The sequence below is a fragment of the Lissotriton helveticus genome, chromosome 1_2 (assembly GCF_964261635.1).
Source record: "Lissotriton helveticus chromosome 1_2, aLisHel1.1, whole genome shotgun sequence".
Classification (NCBI taxonomy): domain Eukaryota; kingdom Metazoa; phylum Chordata; class Amphibia; order Caudata; family Salamandridae; genus Lissotriton; species Lissotriton helveticus.
Window position 1 is genome coordinate 3,998,607 of NC_136058.1, and position 23,318 is coordinate 4,021,924.

The 23,318-nt window shown below is 45.0% G+C and overlaps 1 protein-coding gene across 1 annotated transcript in view; it reads left to right on the plus strand.

The window, feature by feature from the left end:
* AKNAD1 (AKNA domain containing 1) overlaps positions 1 to 23,318 on the plus strand; it is a 443,510-nt gene that overhangs the window by 247,644 nt on the left and 172,548 nt on the right. The window contains exon 13 of the mRNA XM_078673402.1: positions 17,402 to 17,514. Within this exon, the coding sequence (XP_078529528.1) occupies positions 17,402 to 17,514 (113 nt within the window). The remainder of the gene's footprint in view (positions 1 to 17,401; positions 17,515 to 23,318) is intronic.

Genomic DNA, 23,318 nt, shown 5'->3' on the forward strand with positions numbered 1-23,318 from the left:
GTGGGCCCGTTGGATCTGTGAGTCCCAGTCCCAGTCGGCCAGATCGGGGAAGGCTTTCTGAAGTATCCCGACCACATATGCCCTCGGATCTGAGCCTTACGATTTTTCCGGGACCCCAAATAGTCTCAGATTAGAGCGTCTTTGTCTATTTTCCAAATCTTCAACTTTCTTTTGTAGCCCTGAGATCTGATCATCATGTTTCTCGGATACGGCCGCCACCTTAGAGGTCGTCTCTTCCACCTCCGCCATCCGTTGCTGCAGCTCAGTTGTTTCCGGTGAGATATCACCGATTTTTGCCGTAAGTTCAACGAGAGAAGACTGCATCTTGTTATTATCTTCCCTCAGTTGAAGATAGTATTCTTGTGCCTCCGCCCGTTGGCTGTTTAGTATTTGTAGTATTTCATCCAGAGGAGATTGATTAATTATTGAGGGACCGGAGACTGGTCCAGACGTTACTAAATGGATGCCGTCAGGAGTTGATTCTGATAGTAGAGCTGTTCTGGATTCAGTAGATGACAGCGAATGATTGCTGGTAGTGGCCGGTAAGTCCGCATAGACAGGGCCTCCAGAGGGTGCTAACGTTGCCAGAGGTGAACTAGGGATAATAAAATCCTCTAAACCCTTTGCAGTTGGTTCCGGTAGCTGCTCAGGTAGCTGGGGGCTAATAGTGTTGGACAAGATACTTATGGGAGTTGTTTCAGTTGAAGAAAAGGATCCAACAGCCATAGGGTCCGGGGGGGTTGCCCCTGATAATCTTAGTGCCATAGTTTTTACTAAGCCCTTCGCTTCTACCCACTTTCTCAGAGGGCTCTTGGCTTGTAGGGGTTTTCTATGCATTTGTCTATTATTGCTTTTAAGTTTGGTTGGTGTTCTGTGCACTTTGCCCCCCCTTTTGGTTTTTTGCTTGTTTTTGAGTTTGCTAACCCCCGCTCCCATTGATGGATTGGATCTTTTATCATTCGGAACAACGTCACCGTCGGATTCCACCTCGTAATCTTCGTAGGAATCCAAATCAATGTCTGCATCGGTGTCAGTCCCTAGATGTTTATCAGGAGGGGTAACCACCTTGGTTTTTGCCGAGGGGGCCTCATCAGTCTCATTCAGGGGTAGAGGAACACTACTTGGGTCTATATCCTGTGCCGTAGATGGATTGGTTCCTTTGCATGGAGTTTGACCCAGATAATCTAGATTTGGCCCTGAGGTCAGCTGCTCTTGGCGCTCTGCCCCTTGTGCCATCAAGGTGGCGTGGACTTCGAGAGCAGTTTGAGACGTAGATTGAGACCCTTCCTGAATAGAGCTTCGAGCTGAAGTGAATAGAGTACTTTTTTGAAGCTCACTCATAGAAGTAGGAGTAGTTACAACAGTACGCAGCCCAGCTTCAATTTCATCCGTCGTGTGCCCAGTCTTAACAGCCTGCTTCCCCCCAGCCTTAACTGACTTAGAAGATACATTTTTAGTGCCTTTATCCAATATTGAGGGCTTCAGTACCTGTTTGCCTTTTCCTTTGCCGAGCGCCTGAGTTCCGTCTCGACTCTGATTTTCAGTGGGTAAAGTCGAGATTAGTTGCGCAGGTGGCTGCCCCATACCTCTTGCGGTGTTACTTTCCCTGCCGTTGCCGCTGAGAACAGTGTCATGAGCGGCACTGTGAGCAGCGCCCGCCTCCTCGACATCGTGACTTTCTGCAGCCAACTCCTCGATGGTTGGAATCAGTAGATTTGCTGTAGGGGCTGCCGCTGGGAGAGTCGAGGTGGCTTGCTGCTCCTAGTTGAACGAGGAAGGTTCGGCCCCTTGGGTGACATCTTGATCCGCCACCGCCAGCCGCTGATGGACGCCGAGCGGAGACTCAGTCCAAACCAGTTGAGATTCGAGCCACTGATCCAGACGCGGAGCACGCTTCGGATGAGACTTGCCGAGTCTGAAAGGCTTAGCATTGGCTAAGAATCGGCGTCCTGCTGCACTCCACCACTTTGCGCTTGTAATTGGAGTTTGTTCCTTAGACCCTTCTTAGAGACGGAGCCGGAGCCTCCTGAGGTAAGTAAATGAGGGGCTCTCCTGTTTTATTGCAAACTCCTTTTGCTGTACCTAATGTAGACTATTCTCACCACCGTGCCAATACTGACATCCGCCCAGTCGTTCTCAGCAGCACTTCATCATCTTCATCCGGCGTAGATGCCCGATAGATCCAGTCACAAGGTCATTGCTCACGGTAGGCGAGGATAGGAGAGGGTCAGAGCCTTCCGGACGAGCTGCTAGCACGGATCCTCACTCCGCCATCTTGGATTCCCCTCCGGAAAAAAACCTCTTGACACCATTGCCAACCATTTGGCGGGATGTCAATAGGACCCCCTTGATGTTTCTCACACAGAGCTGCTTCTAGCTCCCATCTCTTCGGGGGAGCACCGGCGGGCCCTGAAGAGCCTTCCTCTTGGTAAGACTCCAGGGCCTGATGGCCTGCCTGTAGCTTTTTTCCGTAAATTTCTCCCACCGATTGCAAGATCAACTGCTATCCCTATTTAACACCTTCACAGCTGCTTCAGGGCTCACCTCCACCATGTCCGAGGTTGAGATCTCTTTGATACCAAAACTGAGCAAGGATCCTTCGCTGTGTGCCTCCTACCGTCCTATAGCACTTCTGAACACCGACTCAAAACTGAATGCTAAAATATTAGCTGACAGGCTGGAGATCTATCTCTCGGGTCTTATAGACCCAGATCAGGTCGGCTACATCCACAACAGGTAGGGAGCAGACAATATCTGCAGTTTAGCTCACCTAGTGGAGATATGCCACCACCACTCTATTACGACCTTCCTTCTCTCGCTTAATGTGGAGAAGGCTTTCGACAGGGTCAGTTGGCCCTTCTTAAAGGCCGCACTCCAGAAGATAGGGCTAGACCCTACGATGATAGACAGGATTATGGCCCCTTAAACCTCCCGGCGAGAATTTGAGTCAATGGAAGCCTCTCCCTAGCTATTCACCTGCAGATGGGCACCAGGCAGGCTGCCCCCTTTTGCCCCTTCTGTTTGCCCTAGCGGTCGAACCCCTGGTGGCCACCGTTCGGCAAATGGAGGATATAGTTGGGATACCCTTTGGCGGATGCATCGACAAGATTGTCTAATTCACTGACGACCTCCTACTGCCTCTTACTCAGCCAGAGAAACCTCTTTTGATGCTCGTGCACCCACTCCAGGTTCCCAAGGTTGTTTCAGGCTTCAAGATCGACCTGGCAAAATCCCAAGTTCCAAACTTAACTATCCCTCCAGCAGACGTCCCGGTGGTCCAATCCCTCACACCCTTCCAATGGACCCTCAGATCTATCCAATACCTGTGTTTCCGACTTACTCTAATCTTGACTACCTGGTCGATGGCCAACTGGCCTGAATATCAGAAATCCATTTTGGAAGACCTCCTCTGGTGGAAACCCCTCCAGGTTTCGTGGCTGGGTTGTTTCAATGTGGTCAAGATGTCCCTCCTGCCACAAATACTATACCTCTTCAAATGCCTACATACGCCGATCCCTCAAAACGAGATCCTACACCTCCAACGGGACACCCACTTTTTGCAGGGGAAGCCCCCTCGCTTCTCCAATACATTGCTGATGCTTCTTCCGGACCAGGGAGGGTTGGATTGCCCTAATCTCCATGAATAATAATGGACCACACACCTCTGCTTCATCTCAGAGCGGGTAGTAAGTAAAAGTGACAAGCATTGGTTTCATATGGAACATGCTGTGGCTTATCGCCCCCTCAGGGACTTTGCGTGGCTCCCCAGACATGCGAGGCCATGAAGCACCTATATTGCCATTCCCACAATATGGTCCTAGAAATATGGGACAAAGTTGTGGTGAAACGAGGCCTTACTACATACCCAGATTTTCCCCCTGCTCTGCAGCCCCGGTCATGTAGTCATTGAATGGAGGGCGACTGTCGCTCTCCTCGGGACCTCTTTGAGGGGGAATCCCTTAAGTCGTTTGACCAATGTCACCCGGAGTTCCATCTCCCTGAGTCCACCAGGCTGCAATATTATCAGCTCTGCCACTCCCCATCCAACGAGCAGGGGACCACCTGCCAGCTGGCTGCTTTTGAGACCTTACTCAGGTCATTCAATTGGTCCCGTAGGCTCATCTCGCGCACAAACCAGGGCCTCCAACACTCCACCCCTATCCATCCACATCCCTACCAATCACAATGGCAAACTGATAGTGGGGAAGAGCTACCCACGAAACAATGAGAGCGCCTATGTTGCGACATCCCATGGATTTAGAAAAACATACCCCCAAAGTCATGACATTTTGGTACCTCACACTCACACAGCTTCACACTGTCTTTCCCTCAACTTCTCCCGTGTGTTGGCGATGTACCTCGGTGCTAGGAGACTTTCTACACATATGGTGGTCATGCCCTGGCATTACCACCTACTGGAAAGAAATCCTTAGCCATATTAAGGGGAAATGGGCTTCCCGATCCCAGATTCCTATCCGACAGTCCTGCTTGGTATTCGACCCCAACACCTGCAGGCCATGACGCATACTGAATGGCACTTAATCTCCCACATGTTGGGGGCAGCTAAGCAACAGATAGCTTTGCACTGGAAACAACCTGCCACCTCCCCAACCCCCCCCACACACAGCCTAATGTTTCACATGCCTGTGGCAAAGTCCTAGTGATGGAATTGCTTTTTCATAGAACAACCCACACTGAGAAGAAGTTCGCCCGTATTTGGCAACCTCTTCCACAGTAGTTCTTCCGTTTAGAATACATATGGTTTATGCTGCCTAGACTTAAAGTTCTCCAGCTCTTTGACTGAGCTTCACCTCCTAGTCTAAAGTCCTGATCACCTGTCTCATCCCCGCCACTGGACCATTCAGGGACGAGGGACTACATTGGATGGTTGTCTCTAACATAGTATGGGACGCTTCTTTTCTTGTGCACGTTTTTTGGTTCTCCTTCCTTCTTTTTTCTGTTATGTTTTGGGAAGGGGCTTTCTAACTGTGATGCACTCGTACACCCTTGCTATGCCTAAACTCTCTGACAGCCTTATTAGCATACATGAAGTATGCAACTGCTCTCATCAGCTAAGGGGGCTTCTGGTAACATACATGTACTGGAATATTGTGGCCTTGCTTCATTTAGGGCACCATGGCTTTCGTTGTTGTCTTTTCACCACAAAAGTTCAATAATGAGATGTTCTGTTGGAAAAAAGATACCACTTCCCCACTCCGTGCACTAGGCCCTTTTCACCAGTTGAATCCCATGAGTAAATTCCTGGCGGCTGGAACGATCGTTACCAGATGGAATTTCCACTTGGAATTCCTGCTCTGACAAATTAATCCCCACTGGATGAATAATTAGAGTGCGTACCCAGTTTTTCTGGCCAGAATTCTGCACAGTATTCCCAGTTCCATGTGGAGTCATGCACACAGTTGGCACCTGTGGGGCGCCTGAATTGTGGCGGGGGGAGGAGGATTGAAATGGTAGCTCAGTTAAAGGAAAGTTGAGTCATGGCAGGGGGAGCTTTGTGTGCCCTTCATACTGTGCACCACTCAATTCTGATTGATAGGTTAGCAGGTATTGAAGTGCAGGCATCTGCACTTCACCTGCCGAAATCCTTCTTAGATGATAGATCGCAATTTGTGTCGATGGATCCTTTGAAATCTAACCCTTTTCAGCGCCCGTGTGGAGTGCCACAGGGCGCCACTCTTTTTAACGTTTATATTGCAGCCCTGGCCCCAATCATAACATCTTTTGGCTTTGCCATTACCACCTATGCCGACAATTCCCAAATCATCCTAGCAGTTATGAAACAACCATAAACAGTTTAAAGATTGTATGTCAGCGGTAAGCCTTTGGATGAGTTTGAATAGTTTGAAACTGAATTCCAATAAAACAGAGGTTGTTTTTGGCAATGACCCTTCTTTTTGGCTGGAATGGTGGCCAACGAATTTAGGTGATCTTCTGAAACCAGGGAAAAAGGCCAAAAACCTTGGGGTTATTTTAGATAATAGGCTTACCTTTGCTAAACAGATTAATGCCCTTTCCTCGTCCACTTTTTTAATTTTTAAGAAAAATAAAAAAGATTCTGCCTTTTATTCCAGGAAATTATCAGCCCTGATGTTGGCCAGACTAGACTACTGTAATGGCCTTTTTCTAAATATTCAGGCCCAACATCTGAGTAAACTTCAGGTTTTACAGACTACTGTGGTGAGAGTTCTCACTCGTACGACACAAAATGACTCGATTAGGAATACCATTAAACAGTTACACTGGTTGCCAGTTAGGGAGAGGATTCAATTCAAAGCCTTGTATATTGCGTACAAGGCTTTGACCTAGCTCAGCACTTTAGATGGTACTTGCCCAGTAGGGTACTTAGATCCTCTAATTCCAGAAACTTGTGGGTACCTGGATTAAAAAAATCTAGTTGGAGGGGGGTAGAAGTTTCTACATCGGTGCCATCACCATTTGGAACAAAGTCCCTATGTCTATCCATTCAGCCTCCTCCCTTCTGTATTTTAGACGAGGATTAAAAACTTGCAGCCTGATTCATCATTCTCCCGTTTTGCGAGGCCCTAATAGCGATTCATAACGAATCGCTATTAAGGACTTGCAAAACGGGATTCATGTAGGAATTGCAATAAATATTGCGATTCCTACATGTTCCTTATTTGCGATTAGCTAATTGCTAATCGTTAATAAGGAATAACTCCCCATGCATTCCTATGGGCCTACAGGTTTCTACCAACCATGGTTAATGTTAAGGGGACTTATAGAGCGCACTATTACCAACCGGTGTCCTATGGCCTACAGGCCCATAGGAATGCATGGGGAGTTATTCCTTATTTGCGATTAGCAATTAGCTAATCGCAAATAAGGATGCGATTTCAAGGGTGCAGGGGTGTCCAAAGGACACCCTGTAGCACCCCTGAAATGTAATCTACATTGGTGTTGCGCACACACATGTCCAAAGGACATGTGTGTGTGTAACATGCAACTTAGAAAAATGCATTTAAATGCATTTTTCTAAGTTTTTGCTATTTACCGAGAGGTCTGACCTCTCGGTAAATAGCGGCCCAAAATTGCAATTTCGCAATTTTAAAATGATTCATGAATTGCATTTAAGGAATCTCAAATAGAGATTCCTTAAATTCAATTCTTCGCAAATGTGCGAATTCTTAAATAGCGAATTTTGCATTTGGGATGATGAATCCCAAATGCAAAAATTGCACTCGCAAAAGGCAAGATTCTGAGAATCTTGCCCTTTGCGAGTGCAATTTAGCTTGATGAATCAGGCGGTTGGCTCTTTAACAGATCTGACTATTGGTAATGTGTCCAGATTTTTTCAGATCCGATTAATGGTTAGCATCAGGACACCGGTTGGTAATAGTGCGCTCTATAAGTCCCCTTAACATTAACCATGGTTGGTAGAAACAAGCATTGGCAAAGCCCATAGGTTTCGGCATTGGGAAATCTCTTGCATTTGTCAATGTTTATATGTTGCACAGAAGTGTGAGCTGTTGTGCAAGCTCTATGATGTGGCCAACATTGACCGCGTCAATGAGTTTTTTTTTGTTTCCTTTAAGCCATGGTGTGCAATACGTTTAAAAACAGAATGGGGTGTGGATAATAAGGAACGCGAGAGAGGAGTGTGTGAAACATAACAAAGAGTGGGAGGAGTGTTTGGGGCACTGGGTAACTTAACGGAGAGTGGAAGGAGTGTGGGGTACTGGGTAACAATGTAGAACATGAGGAGTGCAGGGGGCTGGGTGACATAACGGAGAGCGAGACGAGTGCTTGGGGCTGGGTGACATTACAGAAAGAGGTGTGCATGCAAAACATAAAATCGTGTGGGTGGTAATTGATAGATAGATTTAAAAGATGCAGCTTTCATTGTGTGAATACGAGATGCTTAAGTGATTGGTGTTAAAGCATTTTTCCTGCTATTGTTGCCATCCAGCACCAAAGGAGAAAAGCACCACATTCCATCAAAGTTAATACACCCCAAACCCCCATGAAAGAACCTTACATTTGCATGAGATCACCTACATTGTTTAAACGCGAGAAGAAGATTAGTGCGCGGACACAAGAGAAAAGCCTTGGAATGCACCCTGGAAGTGGCACCTAAGGGCCCCCTTTCAACTGAAGGCTTATGGTATCCATGAGAATGATAAACTAGTAAATTAGAGCAATCTTGGAATCCACAAATGTTAAGTAAAGGGCAGGTTTAAGCCCTTTTTAAGATTATTTTTAAAATACAAAGGGGCATATTATCAAGGGTGGCGATAGGGAATTTTCGTACGCTAAGCGGCGATAATTCTATCGCCCTATTAGCAAGCTGTCGCTAACAGCAGTTAGCGACAGCTTTTAGGTGATAGCGAGCGGTTTGGGGCCCGCGTTGCATGTTAGCGATATTTATTGCTAATGACATGCAAAGTGGGCGTACCCAAACTGTTAGCGACTGAAAACAGTCACTAACATCGCTATCGCCTATTAGCAAGGCAGGCGTAGTGATGGAAATATTCGCGCTAAGCGCGAATATCTCCAAATACTAACACCTGCCCAGACCAGTTCCTAGCCATGTTATCCAATGGGAGGTGGATAACATGGCTAAGAGCATTTTGTCGCTAATGCGTGAATATCGCTGTATTCTCAGCGATATTCACGCATTTCGCCTCTATCGCCAGACAATTGATCGCTTTGGAGATAAACGTTGCTAATAGCACGTTATCTCAGTGATAAATTCCGGCGATGCTCAGCGATAAAAAAATCGTCGCTAAGCCTATTTAGCGATAAATATCGCTACTTGTTGGTAATATGCCCCAAAATACTTTCTGCAGGCGAAACCTAAAAGAAAATACCCTTGCACTGTAAAAAAAAAATCCCTGCTATCGTGTGTATATGTTTTGCCTATGATTAAGGCAGTTTTGCTGAAATTGTTCTGTCCTCCCAGTTGCAGAATAGTTTACAGTCAAAATACTCTCGGGCGTCACTTTCTCGAGTGTGAAAAAGCAGGACTACATTACAGTGGCCATCTTTATCTTCATGGTTCACAATTCAATGTCGCTTTAAAATGTCGCCAGTATTTAGTCATCGAAGATTTGTGGCACATAAGGAGTATCTCTAAACCTGCAAAAAATAGTAGTTCTATATCACACATTCTTGCTACACAAATAAAAATCTAATCGAGTCATACTGTTAACATACTTTGAATTGTGTGGTGTACCTAGTTGCAACAACATGTAAAGAATTGCTATTCTCTTTGGTGCACATACTCTTCAATAGGTCATTGTCATTCTAAGATGGACCCATACATATGCAGTGCCAGGGTCGGCTCCTCCAGGAGGGCGGAGGAGCGTCGCCCCACTCCTTTCTCGCAGTGCTAGAAGCAGAAACATAAAATGGTAATAACTACCATTTAATGTTTCTGCTTCTCACACTGCAAGAAAGCAGAAGGGTTTGGTTTCAGGCGGACGGGCGGGTGGGTTGGGCTGCTCTGCGAGCAGGGCTGTGCAGGGGAGGAGTGGTGTGCCCACTGGTTACTAAACCAGTCATGCACACTCTGCTCTTCTCCATGCAGGCTAAAGCATGTGAAATGTAAGCAGGAACAACATGGTTACCTTAACACTTGTACACTTGTTATTCAGAAATCAATGAGTGTTTTTACCTGAAAAGTTAAGGACATGACTACAGGGCCCGGAAGGGACTCATTTCAATTTCCATTGTTTGTATCCTTACAAAATGTAAGCAGTTTGGTTTAAAAAGACCACATCCCTGAACACAGAGCTACAGAACAGATGTTATAAACTAAAATAAGAAAAGTAACTGATATATATCAACTTAAACGTTTTGCACTCCACGCATCAACCAGGTATTGCAGTACCTCTAGGAATGGTGCACTTCCCCACCCAGGGAAGAAAATGCTGTTCAAAGAAAGACGGAAAAACGAAAGTAGCACTTTACTGGCAAACTCTGTAAAGTGTCGGGAATGTGTTTGGGTGTGAATAAAACCAATCTGGCCACTTTGCGACCACTCTGTCTTGCTTTATTCAGTTATTTTTAGTATTTTAAACCTTTTTTGTCCGAGGCTGCAATTTGGAATAGAAGAATGTCAGAAAAAGCTATTTCCAGCAAAAGTGTTTCTTTCTTTTCTGGGGACCGAATGAAGGAAAGGAGAGGAAAGGGAGGGTAAGAGCCGTTTTTTGAAGTCACGGTTTTCAGCAAGTGAGGAGGAACGAGCAGTCTTCTGCACCGATTGGGTCATTGCCCATGGCAACTTCTGTATACCAGGAGAAGGCCACAGTGAAGATAGCTGGCACCGAAGTGTTGGGACGAGGGAAGCCTGCATGGCACCTGTTGCAATGTCCCTGCATTCTAGGAGGGGCAGCCATGTACGTATTGCTGAAGTACAAGTGCCGAGGCCTGTGCTGAACCTAGCGGCCAGTAGAGTCTGCTGTGGTACTGACTACTGTGTGCTGAGGGCATACACCTTGGCCAGTAGCAGTACAGCAACCCCATATGCCAGGAGGGGCTGCCAATACAGGGATTGCTGAGGATCAGGCTGTCACCCAAGAAATGGAAATTGCGTGAGCTCTGGGTCACCACTGAGCATGTAGGATTGTACCAAAGCCCCCCGTGAACTGAGGAGGATGCTGGAAGTGCATTGCCACATCACCGGGAATCCAATCAGGAGCTTCGGAATCTAATCCAACCCCCTTTTAGAGAGTATCTGACTTACCGTACAGGAGGAGCACTGGAGCACCTCCGATTGCTGATGGAGCCAGCCACATTAGCTCACAAGAGAGAGCTCACCTGCAGGCTACTGCCGTGCCCCCAGGCAGGGCTCCTGATAAAAACACTGCAAGCTTCCTCACTGTTGGAGTGGGTAGGACTGGTTACAGGCCCTAGACGACTCACTGCTAAGGGTGCTGCGTTGCCAAGACACATTTGACTACTTTGCTAAGAATCAGAGTGGACTCTTGAGCTAAGGCCTACTAGTGAGCATAGCCACCAGTGAATGGGGAATAACCCCCTACCACATGACAAAGAGTGGGTGGGACAAGAATTTCTCAGAGAAACACTAGAGGCCCGAGGGGGACTGCAAACTCACGTTTGGAGGGCATAACGCTGCCATCTGCTTCCTGTCACTGTGTCTGGGCTCTCCCTCCCGCCGCCGCAACTACACCCAGCGGCCGCCAAGTGGAGGAGAGAACCACATCCCCCAGATGTCCTAGCGGCATTTGCCACAGCCGCCTGCCGCCAATCACGCGCCTGGAGGCGCTAGAAAACAACAGCGCAGCCCCGGTGGAGCGGGGACTGCAAACTCACGTTTGGGGGGCATAACGCTGCCATCTGCTTCCTGTCACTGTGTCTAGGCTCTCCCTCCCGCCGCCGCAACTACACCCAGCGGCCGCCGAGCGGAGGAGAGAACCACATCCCCCAGATGTCCTAGCGGCATTTGCCACAGCCGCCTGCCGCCAATCACGCGCCTGGAGGCGCTAGAAAATAACAGCGCAGCCCCGGTGGAGCGGGGACTGCAAACTCACGTTTGGGGGGCATAACGCTGCCATCTGCTTCCTGTCACTGTGTCTAGGCTCTCCCTCCCGCCGCCGCAACTACACCCAGCGGCCGCCGAGCGGAGGAGAGAACCACATCCCCCAGATGTCCTAGTGGCATTTGCCACAGCCGCCTGCCACCAATCTCGCGCCTGGAGGCGCTAGAAAACAACAGCGCAGCCCCCGCGTCGCGGGACGCGCGCGGGCGACGCCGGGCTGAGCTTGGGCAGAGGGCGGGCCATCTTAGGCCGTCCGAGGCAGAAGGAGGCAGGGCCGGGCCACCCCCCTATCATCTTCCACGTTATGGGTAAGCGCAAAAATCTTGCTAGCATTGATGCTGGGGGGACAAAAGCCAAGGTCGCAAGACAGTCGGACTCAATCATGTCCTATTTGACAACAGCTGTAGGGGCCTTATCCAAAGAAATAGAAACTGCACAGCAAGAACTGGGCCTGATTGCCAACATACCCACTACACCTCAAGCAAGCTTGCACCCAGCTATCCCCTTGGAACCTGCTATAATTATCACGAAACCTATTCCCAACACAAATCCAACGCAAGGCTGGGCCCCCACAGGCCCTACAGCCCCGCACCCTGCCCTACCTCCTGACATCGCCATCCAAGGAAAACCGATTAACAAAAAGAGGAAACAGGGGGAGGACGATAAACCTACTAAGAATGTGTCTGTGACTGTGGATCCCTTTAAGGATCTCTTGGAAGCACTTTTTGAGGAACGGATTGAACCCCTGTTAGTGGGCATTGCAAAAGACATCATTGATACCATGAACACGTGCCTTGAAGGGTTACTAAAGAAATGCGTTCTGATTGACAATTTGCTTAAAAAATTTGACAATTTTCACTTACTGCAGCAATGTGGTTCTCAGGGGGTTGAGGGAACTATTCAAGTTTTAGATAAACCTCTGTTACCTCTATCTACAAATACGACCACGGTTGCAAATAGTGCAGGGGAAGGCACGGATGGCACGGACGGCAAGCCCTACCAAAGCTCAGGTCCCACCCGCCACCAACCAGGCGAACCTAAGATTCCATCAGGTGCCGTCACCACAACTGCGGCTCGCACGCCTACACAGTGTAAGGCACACCTAAATCTACCCCCATCGGCTGCTCCTTTCGTGGCGGTCTTTGTAGGGGTACCCACGTTAGCAGAAGGGGAAGTAGAGTCAACCACAGCACTTATTCAGAAGGCCAGATTATGGTGTGACGACAACAGTAGTGGAGGACTAAAAATGTCTTCTAGTATAATTTTTGCTAGAAGAGTGGGTTGGGTGGGTCATCGAGCCAAAATAGTGCAGGGTGACTGCGTTGTGGTGAATTTTGAGAATACACAATATCCAGACAGACTTTTTTGGGATGCCTCAGAAATCCGAATAAATGCCATCCTTAGACCAGTCCCTTTGGGCTTTTTCTACCCCCCTCAAAGGCGAACCACTTTATCTGGGAGACATTCTAACATACTCCCGAGAAAGGGCCCAGTGAGAAATGAGTGGCAAACAGTACCATACGGTACAAATCAGTGTAGGACTACCCTCACCAATACTGATACCAACTTGACATTGGAAAATAGATTTTCCCCACTATCAGACCTTGACACCAATGATTGACAACCAGCTCTAGCACAACTATCCATACGACCGTCTTTGGGGGTGGGGGTCTCCAAGCCATGTAAATTTATTAGCTGGAATGTGGCAGGCACAAGAGCTAAAAGGTCTGACACTCTCTGGGTCAATTTCATTTCTAGATACCATGTGTTAGCCTTTCAAGAAACTTGGGGCACCTCACTGGGTTTTTGTCTGGATGGATTCTTAAGTTTCATTGTCCCAGCAACACCAAGTAGTGCAGGGAGAGCGAAAGGGGGCCTCATCTTACTGTTTTCTTTAGATTTGGGGGGGTCTTTTAAGCAGTTTGAGTCCGGTTCCCACAACATCCTAATAATTGAATGGACGGTATCACCTGGTTGTATTGTCCTGGTAATTAATTTTTACAACTCATGGGTAAGGGCAACGGACAAAGAGCATGTGGATCTTTTGGATTTTTTTTTAAATTACAGTCAAAATACACATACCCAGTATGAGCTTATTTTAATGGGTGATTTTAACATTCACCAATGTAAATTACCATGTCAGACAGGATTATTCGAGGGCCAAATTGGTGCCGATTCCCCGCATTTCGAACATACCAAATCTGGGGAGGCACTTGAAATCTTCCTAGCCAGCTTAAATTTGTACGAACCGCCGAATTCGGGGGGCAGTGATATGGTACCCACCTATAAGGGTTCGGCCAACGGGTCGAACATTGATTATATTTTCACCTCCCTTGGTCTTATCCCGAGGGTGGGGAAATACAAGGCGGTGGTCTCACCCTTTAGTGACCACAATCCTCTGCTAGCTGAGTTAATCTGGAGTGACTTATGGCGCAAACAAGTGGGTTATCCCAAGGTTTGTGCCGCAGCGGTGCCCAGCGACCAGGGCAGACGGCTAAAGTGGGGCAAGGTGGTACAAGAAACCTTTATGGCTAATCTACTACCAAAAATTGAGGGGTCAATGGCTATCTGTCTGGACCAAACCGCTTCCAATCATCAAATTATTACAGCCTTTGATTCCATCTGCGTACAAATTTCCAGGGATCTTACAGTACCCCAATCTCAACTCCCTTCAAAGCCCCATAAATGGTTTGACACCAGTTGTTCACGCACTTACAGATCTTTAAAACGTGCATTAAAGGCTATTCCGAGGGACAAGGCATTAATTTCTAACCTGAGGCGGGAGTATAAATTAGTTATAAAGAGGAGGAAAAACGCCATCAAAAACGATGCTTGGCATGATCTCCTCACAATAGATGTCCTTAACGATAGCAAGAGATTCTGGGACATCATAAAGCACCCGTTCTTCACAGGGGATGACAATACTGTCCTAGATTGTGTTATACCAGATGAAAAGTGGGTACAACATTTTAGTAATGTGTATGGTGGTAAGGGTAGTACAGCTTTTAACACTATGGTGGTGGGCCAGGTCTTACCAGAGGTGGAGTTTAATGAGGAGGAGGTGCTAAAGGCAATTATTGAGTCCTCTAAAAATAAGGCGCCAGGACCTGACGGTGTACCGGTGGACTTCTTTAGATACACCCCATTAGTTTGGTCTCAGGTGCTCATGAGAGTCTTCAGGGCAGCTAATAATAACATAATTCCGGCAACATGGGCAACATCCATCATAGTACCCATCTATAAAAAGGGAAGCCGCGAGGACCCTGGGTGCTATAGACCCATCTCCCTCATTGACTCTGCCTTTAAGATCTTGGGCAGAGTACTATTAGCTAAATTGAGGGATGGCCTGGAGAGTTGTGGAGGACTTTCTAACATACAGTACGGCTTTAGAGAGAACCGGGGAACCCTAGACCAATGCTCAAACTTGCACCTTTTAGTCTCCAAATATACGGTGGCCGGGGAGGGGTCTGTATATTTGGCTTTTATGGACCTTTCCTCGGCCTTCGATTTGGTGAATAGGTCCAAGCTATGGTCCCTACTGTATGAGCTCGGAATAGAGGCCCCTTTAGTAGCTTTTATTGCAAACTTGCATCAGGGTCTCTCAGCCAAAGTGCGGGTTTCCAAGGAGGGTAGGTGCACTGATAGTTTTCACTCTGAAAAGGGGGTGCGCCAGGGTTGTATCCTGGCCCCCCTTCTCTTCACGATCTACATAAACGGATTGGGGAAATACCTTGAAGCAGGGGATGCTGATGTACCGCGAATAGGAGGAAAGCAGATCCCGGCACTCCTATACGCGGACGACGCTGTTTTAATAGCGCGTACGGGAAATGGCCTACAGACCCTCCTGGATCTTTTTGGTTCCTTTATGGAGAACCTAGACTTAAAAGTCAATATAACAAAATCCCATACTATGATTGTAGGCAGTCAGAGACATAAGCTGCACGCAAAATCCTTTACCTGCAGGGGTGAGGCACTCTCTAGGGTCCCTGTCTTCCCATATTTGGGGGTCCTATTTGACGAGAGAGGCTCATGGGGCCCCCAGATAAAGGCGAAGAGTATATCTCTTGCCCGCTCTACATCAGCCGTTTTGGCTTTTACAAAAAGATTGGGGGCCAAGCCTATGGAGGCAGTGTTAAATGTTTATAAAAGCAAGTGTATTCCAATCGCCTTGTATGGGTCTGCCTTGTGGGGGTATGTCAACCAGGATAAAATCCAGAGGGTGGAAAATGGGCTTATTAAACAACTTTTATCTGTCCCGAAGTCCACTCCGACCCTCCCCATCCATGAGGAAGTTGGTCTGCCCTATATAGCGGATAGGCGTAAGCTGGCTCCATTAATTTTTTGGGCTAAAACATGGATGAACCCTGAACTGACACTCAACCACAGCATTTTGGAGGATGTGATCTCACGGGACCGGGCTATGAGAATTCCCTGGTTGAAATATATTAAATCCTCTTTCACGTCACTAGGGAGACCGGAGCTTTTCTTAAATCCACTAAACATTAGGAAGGAGGATGTCAAATGGATTTAGCAGGAATTTCTGGCGAGGGCTTGTTCACAGAGAGAGGAGGTGGAATTAAGAAAACCTCTCGTAAGAACCTATTAGATTTTATCTACCACTCCTTCTCTGGAACCTTATTTAAAAATTGTCACTAACCCACTCCACAGATCCCTGCTAACAAAATTTAGAATGAATTTAATCCATTATTCGCTTGGCTGTTTTCATTCGTGGGCTAAACCTGAAGATGCCCCACCCTGTGGCTGTGATAAATTTTCAAACCAGGACACTCTCCATTTTATATTTTTTTGTGGGTATTATACTGATGAGAGGCAAAAATATTTAATCCCAATCCTGAAGGACACCAGTTTTACCCAAGTTAGACCAGCATTAATTTTTTTGCAAACACTGCCTAATACTTTTATAATGTTCAGTGTTGCAAGTTATCTAACTGCTGCTTTTAGATCAAGGTGTAAGAGGGTCCTGCAAACTGTCCCCTTTTAACCTGTTTATACTTTTTACCTAAATTTTAACATATTTTTAATGCATTGTTAGTATTCTACTGACTATGAGATGTAATTATATATATTGTGCATTTTAAATTTGTTGTATTGTATTTGCCTTTTATGATTTAAAAAAAAAATCGAATAAAGTGTATTTTGACTGACTGACTGACTAGAGGCCCGACCTTAAGTGGGATGGTTTATTGTTCTTTTTATGTCATAATACTAATTTGAATGCATAGAGTTCGACATTATGTAGAGTTATGAGTTGTGTCCACTAACCTTTATTCCCACCTACTCCCCGAGGGAGCCTTGGACGGCTCGATCATAGCTACTACTGAGACTCAAGTACAGAAGGGGTACTTGGCTCAGTTGCTCAGGATCCATAGTAGGTTGGGCCCTGGGCCATCAAGAGTTAAAGGCCTCAACCACTACGGTTGGGCCCAGTAACCCATAAGTTCACCAAAGCCCTCTGAAAGTGGTTCTAACAGTGATAATTTCCACAACTGCACTTTTTTATTTTTTAGCAAATTTACATCATTGTTAAAAGGCCAAACACTTTGGGTTATTGCTGACAATTTTTTTGTGTAATATGTTATGCCTGCTCATAAGAAATGTTGCATTTATTGTTTTTACCTGGTGCAGTATATTTTACATAAATACTGTGCAGCAAAGTAAAACCTTTTAAAAGCCTTTTGCCTTTAAAGAGCTTTAAGTTAAACATTCAAGCAATGTTTTTTCGTGAGGAGTGAAATTGTAGAATATTTTATGATTGCAATTATGAAATATAGACATATTTCTCTCTTTTTCAAGTTATTGAAACAACTAACATGGAATCTGATGCTGTCTTCTGCCTAGGGACAGAAAGATGAGTGATGTGACATTGAACAGCAGGAGCTCAAAACATCGGAAGTTTTCAATTGTCATTAAAGAAAAAGAGCCACCTTTACAATTAACAGAAAGTGAACTTAGTAAGTCAACTTTTCAACAATTCTGTATCATTTTTCTGTCCAATAAAAGGCCACCTTAAATCCTTTTGTGTGTAACATTTTGTTAGAATTAACTTCTGATCGCTTATCAACATCTATTGTGCTTTTATGACCTATTTCTCAAATTGCAGTTTTCCAAATTGGTAAGAACTTTCGAATGGCATTTGTATTTTATGTATGGATTCATTTTGGCACTACACAGCATCTATTGTGCTTTCTCGTTATTAATACTCCAAACATCATTTCATTATGAACATTGAGGCATCTTCATTAGTAGCACCAAAAGAGGACAGGAAACCACTGTAGGAAAAGTAAATTTCAACTTAACTTAACGTATGAATATCAATATTCATACGTTCAAACTAATCATCAGTTTGGACAGTGTAATCGCAAATAATGTCCTCAAATACTGTTTTTTTTGGTACTACCCTTGTCTTGTAAAACAGATTATCATTTGATGCCAATCAAAAGATTTATTGAATGCAATCCATATCATCTACCATAGGTGTACTTTTCCAATTCCGTCAGCTTATCTTTCTTATCATTAACATCTTCACTTTTAATAAGTTCTTATGTATCCTCAGTTCACTAGCATTGATTAGAACACTGGAATGTTGAGTGCTCCATCGAAAACAATGGATTGCTACGGGCATCTAATAGCTGGTAGAAGCCTGGAGCATCAACATTCCAATGTTTAACAAGGGGCTCACGGAGGCCAATGGGATTTTAACTCCTTCGGGCTCCGAGAGGCCTTTGTTTTACAACTTAGAATATTCTGCCCTATAGGGATGGAATGTTCTATTAGCCTTAGAGCCCTTTGTAGTGGGCTTCACTGGCCACTAAAGGCTTGCTCCCTTGTTAAATGCCCTTGCCTTCGGCTCGGCCGTCGGGCCTTTAATGGCCAATAGAGCCCACTATGCCGGGCTCTAAGGCTATGGTAAACCGTTGAAGGCTTTGCTCTACCAAAAACTTGCAGAGCGCTCCAGACAAAAGAGCCTCACCTCAGATGGCAAGATAGCGTGCTTACAGACTGCAGTTTATAATAACATTCGCAATAGTCATACAACACCCACAGACTGTGATGACACTGGTAATATTAGCGATCAATGACAGCAGACTGTGATGAGAGTGGAAATATTCATGTTCAACGTTTGCATGCTATGATGACTTTGGTAATATACATGCTTACCAACTACACACTGCAATTAAATTACTAAATCTAATTAGACCATTGGAATATTGGGAGCTGCATTGAAGACAATGAAGTGGCTCAGGGCTAATAATGGCTGGTATAAGACATCTGCTCCAACATTCCATTGTTTCTCTTTCTGTTTCTCCTTTTTTAATTCAGAACATTCTGCCATCAGCGGGTGGAATATTCTAATAGTCTCATAGCCCTTCTTCCTTGGGCTATACTGGCTGTTAAAGGTCCTCTCCCTCGTTATAGGGCCTCGCCTCTTGCCTACTATAAGCCAGGCTCAGAGTTATAAATTATTTACAAAATCCTGATGCCATCTTAGAGTTATTGAACTACAAAATTAGTTTCTCATCTTCAATCTTATTTTTTGTGCCTGTTTTTCTCTTGAGTAACTTGGGTCAGAGTTCGTTTAACTTATGTAGAAATTAAAGACAGGGTAGCGGTGGAAGAGAGACCAGAGGCTTCATGAGTTCTAGCCAAGCTTCGCAATTCTGACGCTACTGTTACTAGAAGGTCACACTTCACTTACCTTACCCTGGAGATAGGTGCAACCTTCCACAGCAACCTCAGCACTGATCTACCGAGAGAATAAAGGACAGAAAGAAGATGGTAGGTAAGGGTGCCCAAAGTAAGCACTGAAGAAAGAGAGCCAAGATATAAAGATAGCAGATAAGAGATAAACAAATTCTCTAGGCATAAAACCCGCTCAACAAAAGCAAACAGTACAAGAGAAAAACTAAAAAATCAAAACAAGTAAAAGGCAAGCACAAAACAAGCCCAATGTAGCCCAGAGAGAAGAGACGGGTTTGAAGTGCAAGCAGAGTTGAAAATGGTGAAGGCAGAATTACTAAAGCGTTGTGACCCACTAGAGAATACAAAACACCCCTTTATATAGTAACTAGAGCCTACAACTCCACACATAACCTGGAAACACATTATAGCAATCTTGCACTAGCACGCCTCATAGGAATAAATGTACTTCCTGTAACAAGCTAGTACTTTTTCTCTTTAAGGGTGTAGGTCAAAAAATTAACTAGAAGTTTCCTTGGTTTGGTCCTTGCTGGATTTAGACGAAACGGATCTCTATGAATTCGCTGGATATCTCTATCAAGCACCTCAACTGATTCTTCCAATGTGAGAGAACTTTTCAGTAGCTGTACTATGAAAGATTTAAGATCGCTTCCTTCTTTCCCCTCTGGAACTTTTAGGAGACGGATGTTATTACATCTGGAATAATTCTCCAAGACTTCGATCCTTTCTTTCATATTTTCGCCCTCCCCTTGGAGAGTACGTACTTTAGAGTGTACTGACTCCAGGTCTGTGGTCAAAACGCTTACCGAGTTTTCCAGCCTTTCCGTTCTTCCACCAAGACTGTCAACCTTTTGACTCAACTCCTCACATGTTACCCTTATCTCAGCTTGATTAGTTCTAGAGACCACAAAGTCTTGCCTTATCTCTTCCCTCATTGCTGCAATAGAGGATACTATTGCCTCAAGTGCGTTGCCATAAGCCGGGTCTGAATTATGGGGAGTTACTATTTTCTCTTTCCCTGCTACAACTCCCAAGATCTCTTTTCCTGCGATTTTCTTTAATTGGTCAGGGAGAGGATTGTCACTAGGACTCACTGTGTGTGTACCTATTAACGGCTCATCGGTCACTTTGGTCACTTCGGGGCTAATATATGTTTCAACTGTTTCCAATGTCACCTCTTTTGATGAAGTAACAAAAGATGCACTTAATCCTGGAGCGGATTCAGTTTGTTGATTTTCCTGCATTAAACTAGTATTTTCCAAAGCAGCAGCCATGTCCTGCGTAATCCGCAGCACTTGTGGTAGGGCCTTAAAATATGTTCGCAAGGAGGGGGCTATATCCCCAGGGGCTTTCACTTTTTTGTTCTTATTCTTACTTTGGGATTGCTTTTGGGTAGTGTGTATTTCTTTTGTTGTGTCTATTTTCTTTTTTGTCCGCACCTTCTTTTGTAGCTCACCCCAAGTGCCTTCTGGGATCGGTAGTTTATCCCCCTCCAAACCTACCGCTTTGGTTTTACTTCGAGTTACTCTTATTTGCGAGTGTGGTGGGGACTTAGACAGGAAACTGTTCGCCTCTACCTCTGCACCCTTTTTAAATAAGTTAAAGACCTTACTTGTATCGTGACCCTCCAAGCTTTGTGCACTTAGCTCATAACTCTCCTTCACCGTTGCAGCACTCGTTGTATCACGCTTTTCTTCAGCAGACGAGGACGCTTTCAATGAGTCCTCCCCTCTCCGTCCGCCGGGTGCTGCAGCTGCTGCCGTGTGAGTGCTCCGAGCAGCCGCCGCCCGGCCGCGCCTGATCTCCACGGCTGCCCGCCCCCAAAGTGGGAGAGAGGCGGAGATCGATCTCGTGTGCGGTGGGCACATTCACAGGAGTGAAGCGTTCTCGGCGTTTCGGCGTTGTTCGGTGAATTAGCGCAGGAAGAGCGGCTTCCCGAGCAGCAGGAAACAAAACAGAACCACGCTCAATTTCGGTCAGTTACAGCCATTGCCCGGGTAAGCAACGAAGGTCTCAGGAGACTGCCGACGTGCGAGCCGCGTTAGCCTACGGCCGCCATGTTTCCCTGAAGGATCGATAGCCAGCACTGAGAGCCCTGATTTCTCGTTTGAAATACGATCAGATTTATCCAAAACCACGCTGGATAGGCAGTGGGAGCTCGGAAGACGCATGGACTCCTTTAGATCACTCGGGGCAACAGTACAGATGAGATTTCCTGCATTCCTCAGAGTCATGTACAATAATAAGATGCACAATGTTAGGTCTATACAGGACGCTGATGATTTGTTAAATTCCATAAAAGACCACGCTCAAGCTCAGGCTCTGGTTCATAAATAAATAAGTTAACATAGCTAATCTCAGAACGAACAGACAGACACAAAAAAAAAAAAAAAAGAGAGAAGGGAAATCAAATTAAATAAACTAAAACAAATAAACCACTTGATAAATCAAATAGGATGTACTTTACTTAATTGCATAATAGGTTATTTAGGGGACACTAGAGGGTGAAATGCAAAAAAATAAAAAAAATAAAAAAATATATATATAGATGTATACATATATATATATATATATATATATATATATATATATATATATATATATATATATATATATATATATATATATATATATATATATATATATATATATATATATATATATATATATAGGATATCGAAGTAATCTATAGACTTTGATATAAACCCTATTGCTCCAAACCACACCCTATCTTTAGTAATAGAACTACTGCCTTTTCATCTCTTGTCTCTTTCCGCTTACCTGAAGGGAGGTAGCAACGAAGAGTTAAAGGAGACCGCGGACCGGCGTATATCTGGCTCGACACCAAGCCAGAAGAAACAAGGGAGGGTTTCCAAGGGGGTGGGTGGGAGGGTCGAGGGGAAAAAAATGAAAAATCCTCATTTGAAAAATCATGTTGACATTCCAACCATAATTTATACTTTCAATCAAATATCTGATACGCTTAAAACAAAAATAATAAACACAAAAAAATAAAGAAAGTAATGGAAAAACGATGCGATAAAGGAACTAAAATAAAACATGACAATAGTTAATTATTTGTCCTGGAACGTAAATGGCCTGCGCGTGAGAGGGAGAAGAGAGCGCATTTTTCAATATCTAAGGGACTCACAGGCGCAGATCATTGCGTTGCAGGAAACACACCTTCTTAAGTCAGAGGCGGCTAATATAATGAAAAAACAAAGGTGGATAGATAAATTCTGTTCCACAGACGATAATGCAAATATAAGAGGGGTAATATTTATATTCAAAAAATCAGCAAAAGTGCAAATACAAGAATATAAAGAAGACAATACAGGGAGGTGGCTAATAGTTAGAGTCTCTCTTGATGGTCAAATGAGGACACTGATAGGCTATTATGGCCCTAACTCAGATGATCCATCACACTTGGACGCTGTAAGAAAGCAATTAATATCAGTCCAGGAACCAATAATTTGGATGGGAGACTTTAATATTGTTTTAGATCCTAAATTAGACAAGTCAACTAAATCTAGAATTTCTAGTTCTGTTAGATCTAGAGACACCCTTAAAAACATTATGACACACCTGGGTCTGGCGGATTTATGGAGAGAATGCGTCAGCAACAAACCAGGGGTGTCTTTGAGAAACAGCCGATTCAAACACAAATCTAGAATCGGTTATGTTTTTTTTAGTTATTGTCTAAAGGACATAGTGGAGTCGATTGATTATATACCATCACACCTCTCAGATCACTCTGCAATAAAATGTACTCTAAAATCTAGTAATTTGGTTAATCACCCGTCCTGGTCCTTTGACCGGACACTGCTGCTTGAGGATGAAGAAGTCAACTTTCTGTCAATCGAATCTTTAGTCTTCTTTGATATAAATAAAGACTCCGCAGGTCCAACAGCTGTCTGGGAATCTTTTAAAGCTTTTCTAAGGGGGCAGATTACTAGCAGAGCCTCTTACAGGCGGAAAATATATATCCAAAAAATAAAAAACCTAGAACAGGAAATGAAACTTTTGGAATCTAAGATCGATCCGTCTCTAATAACAT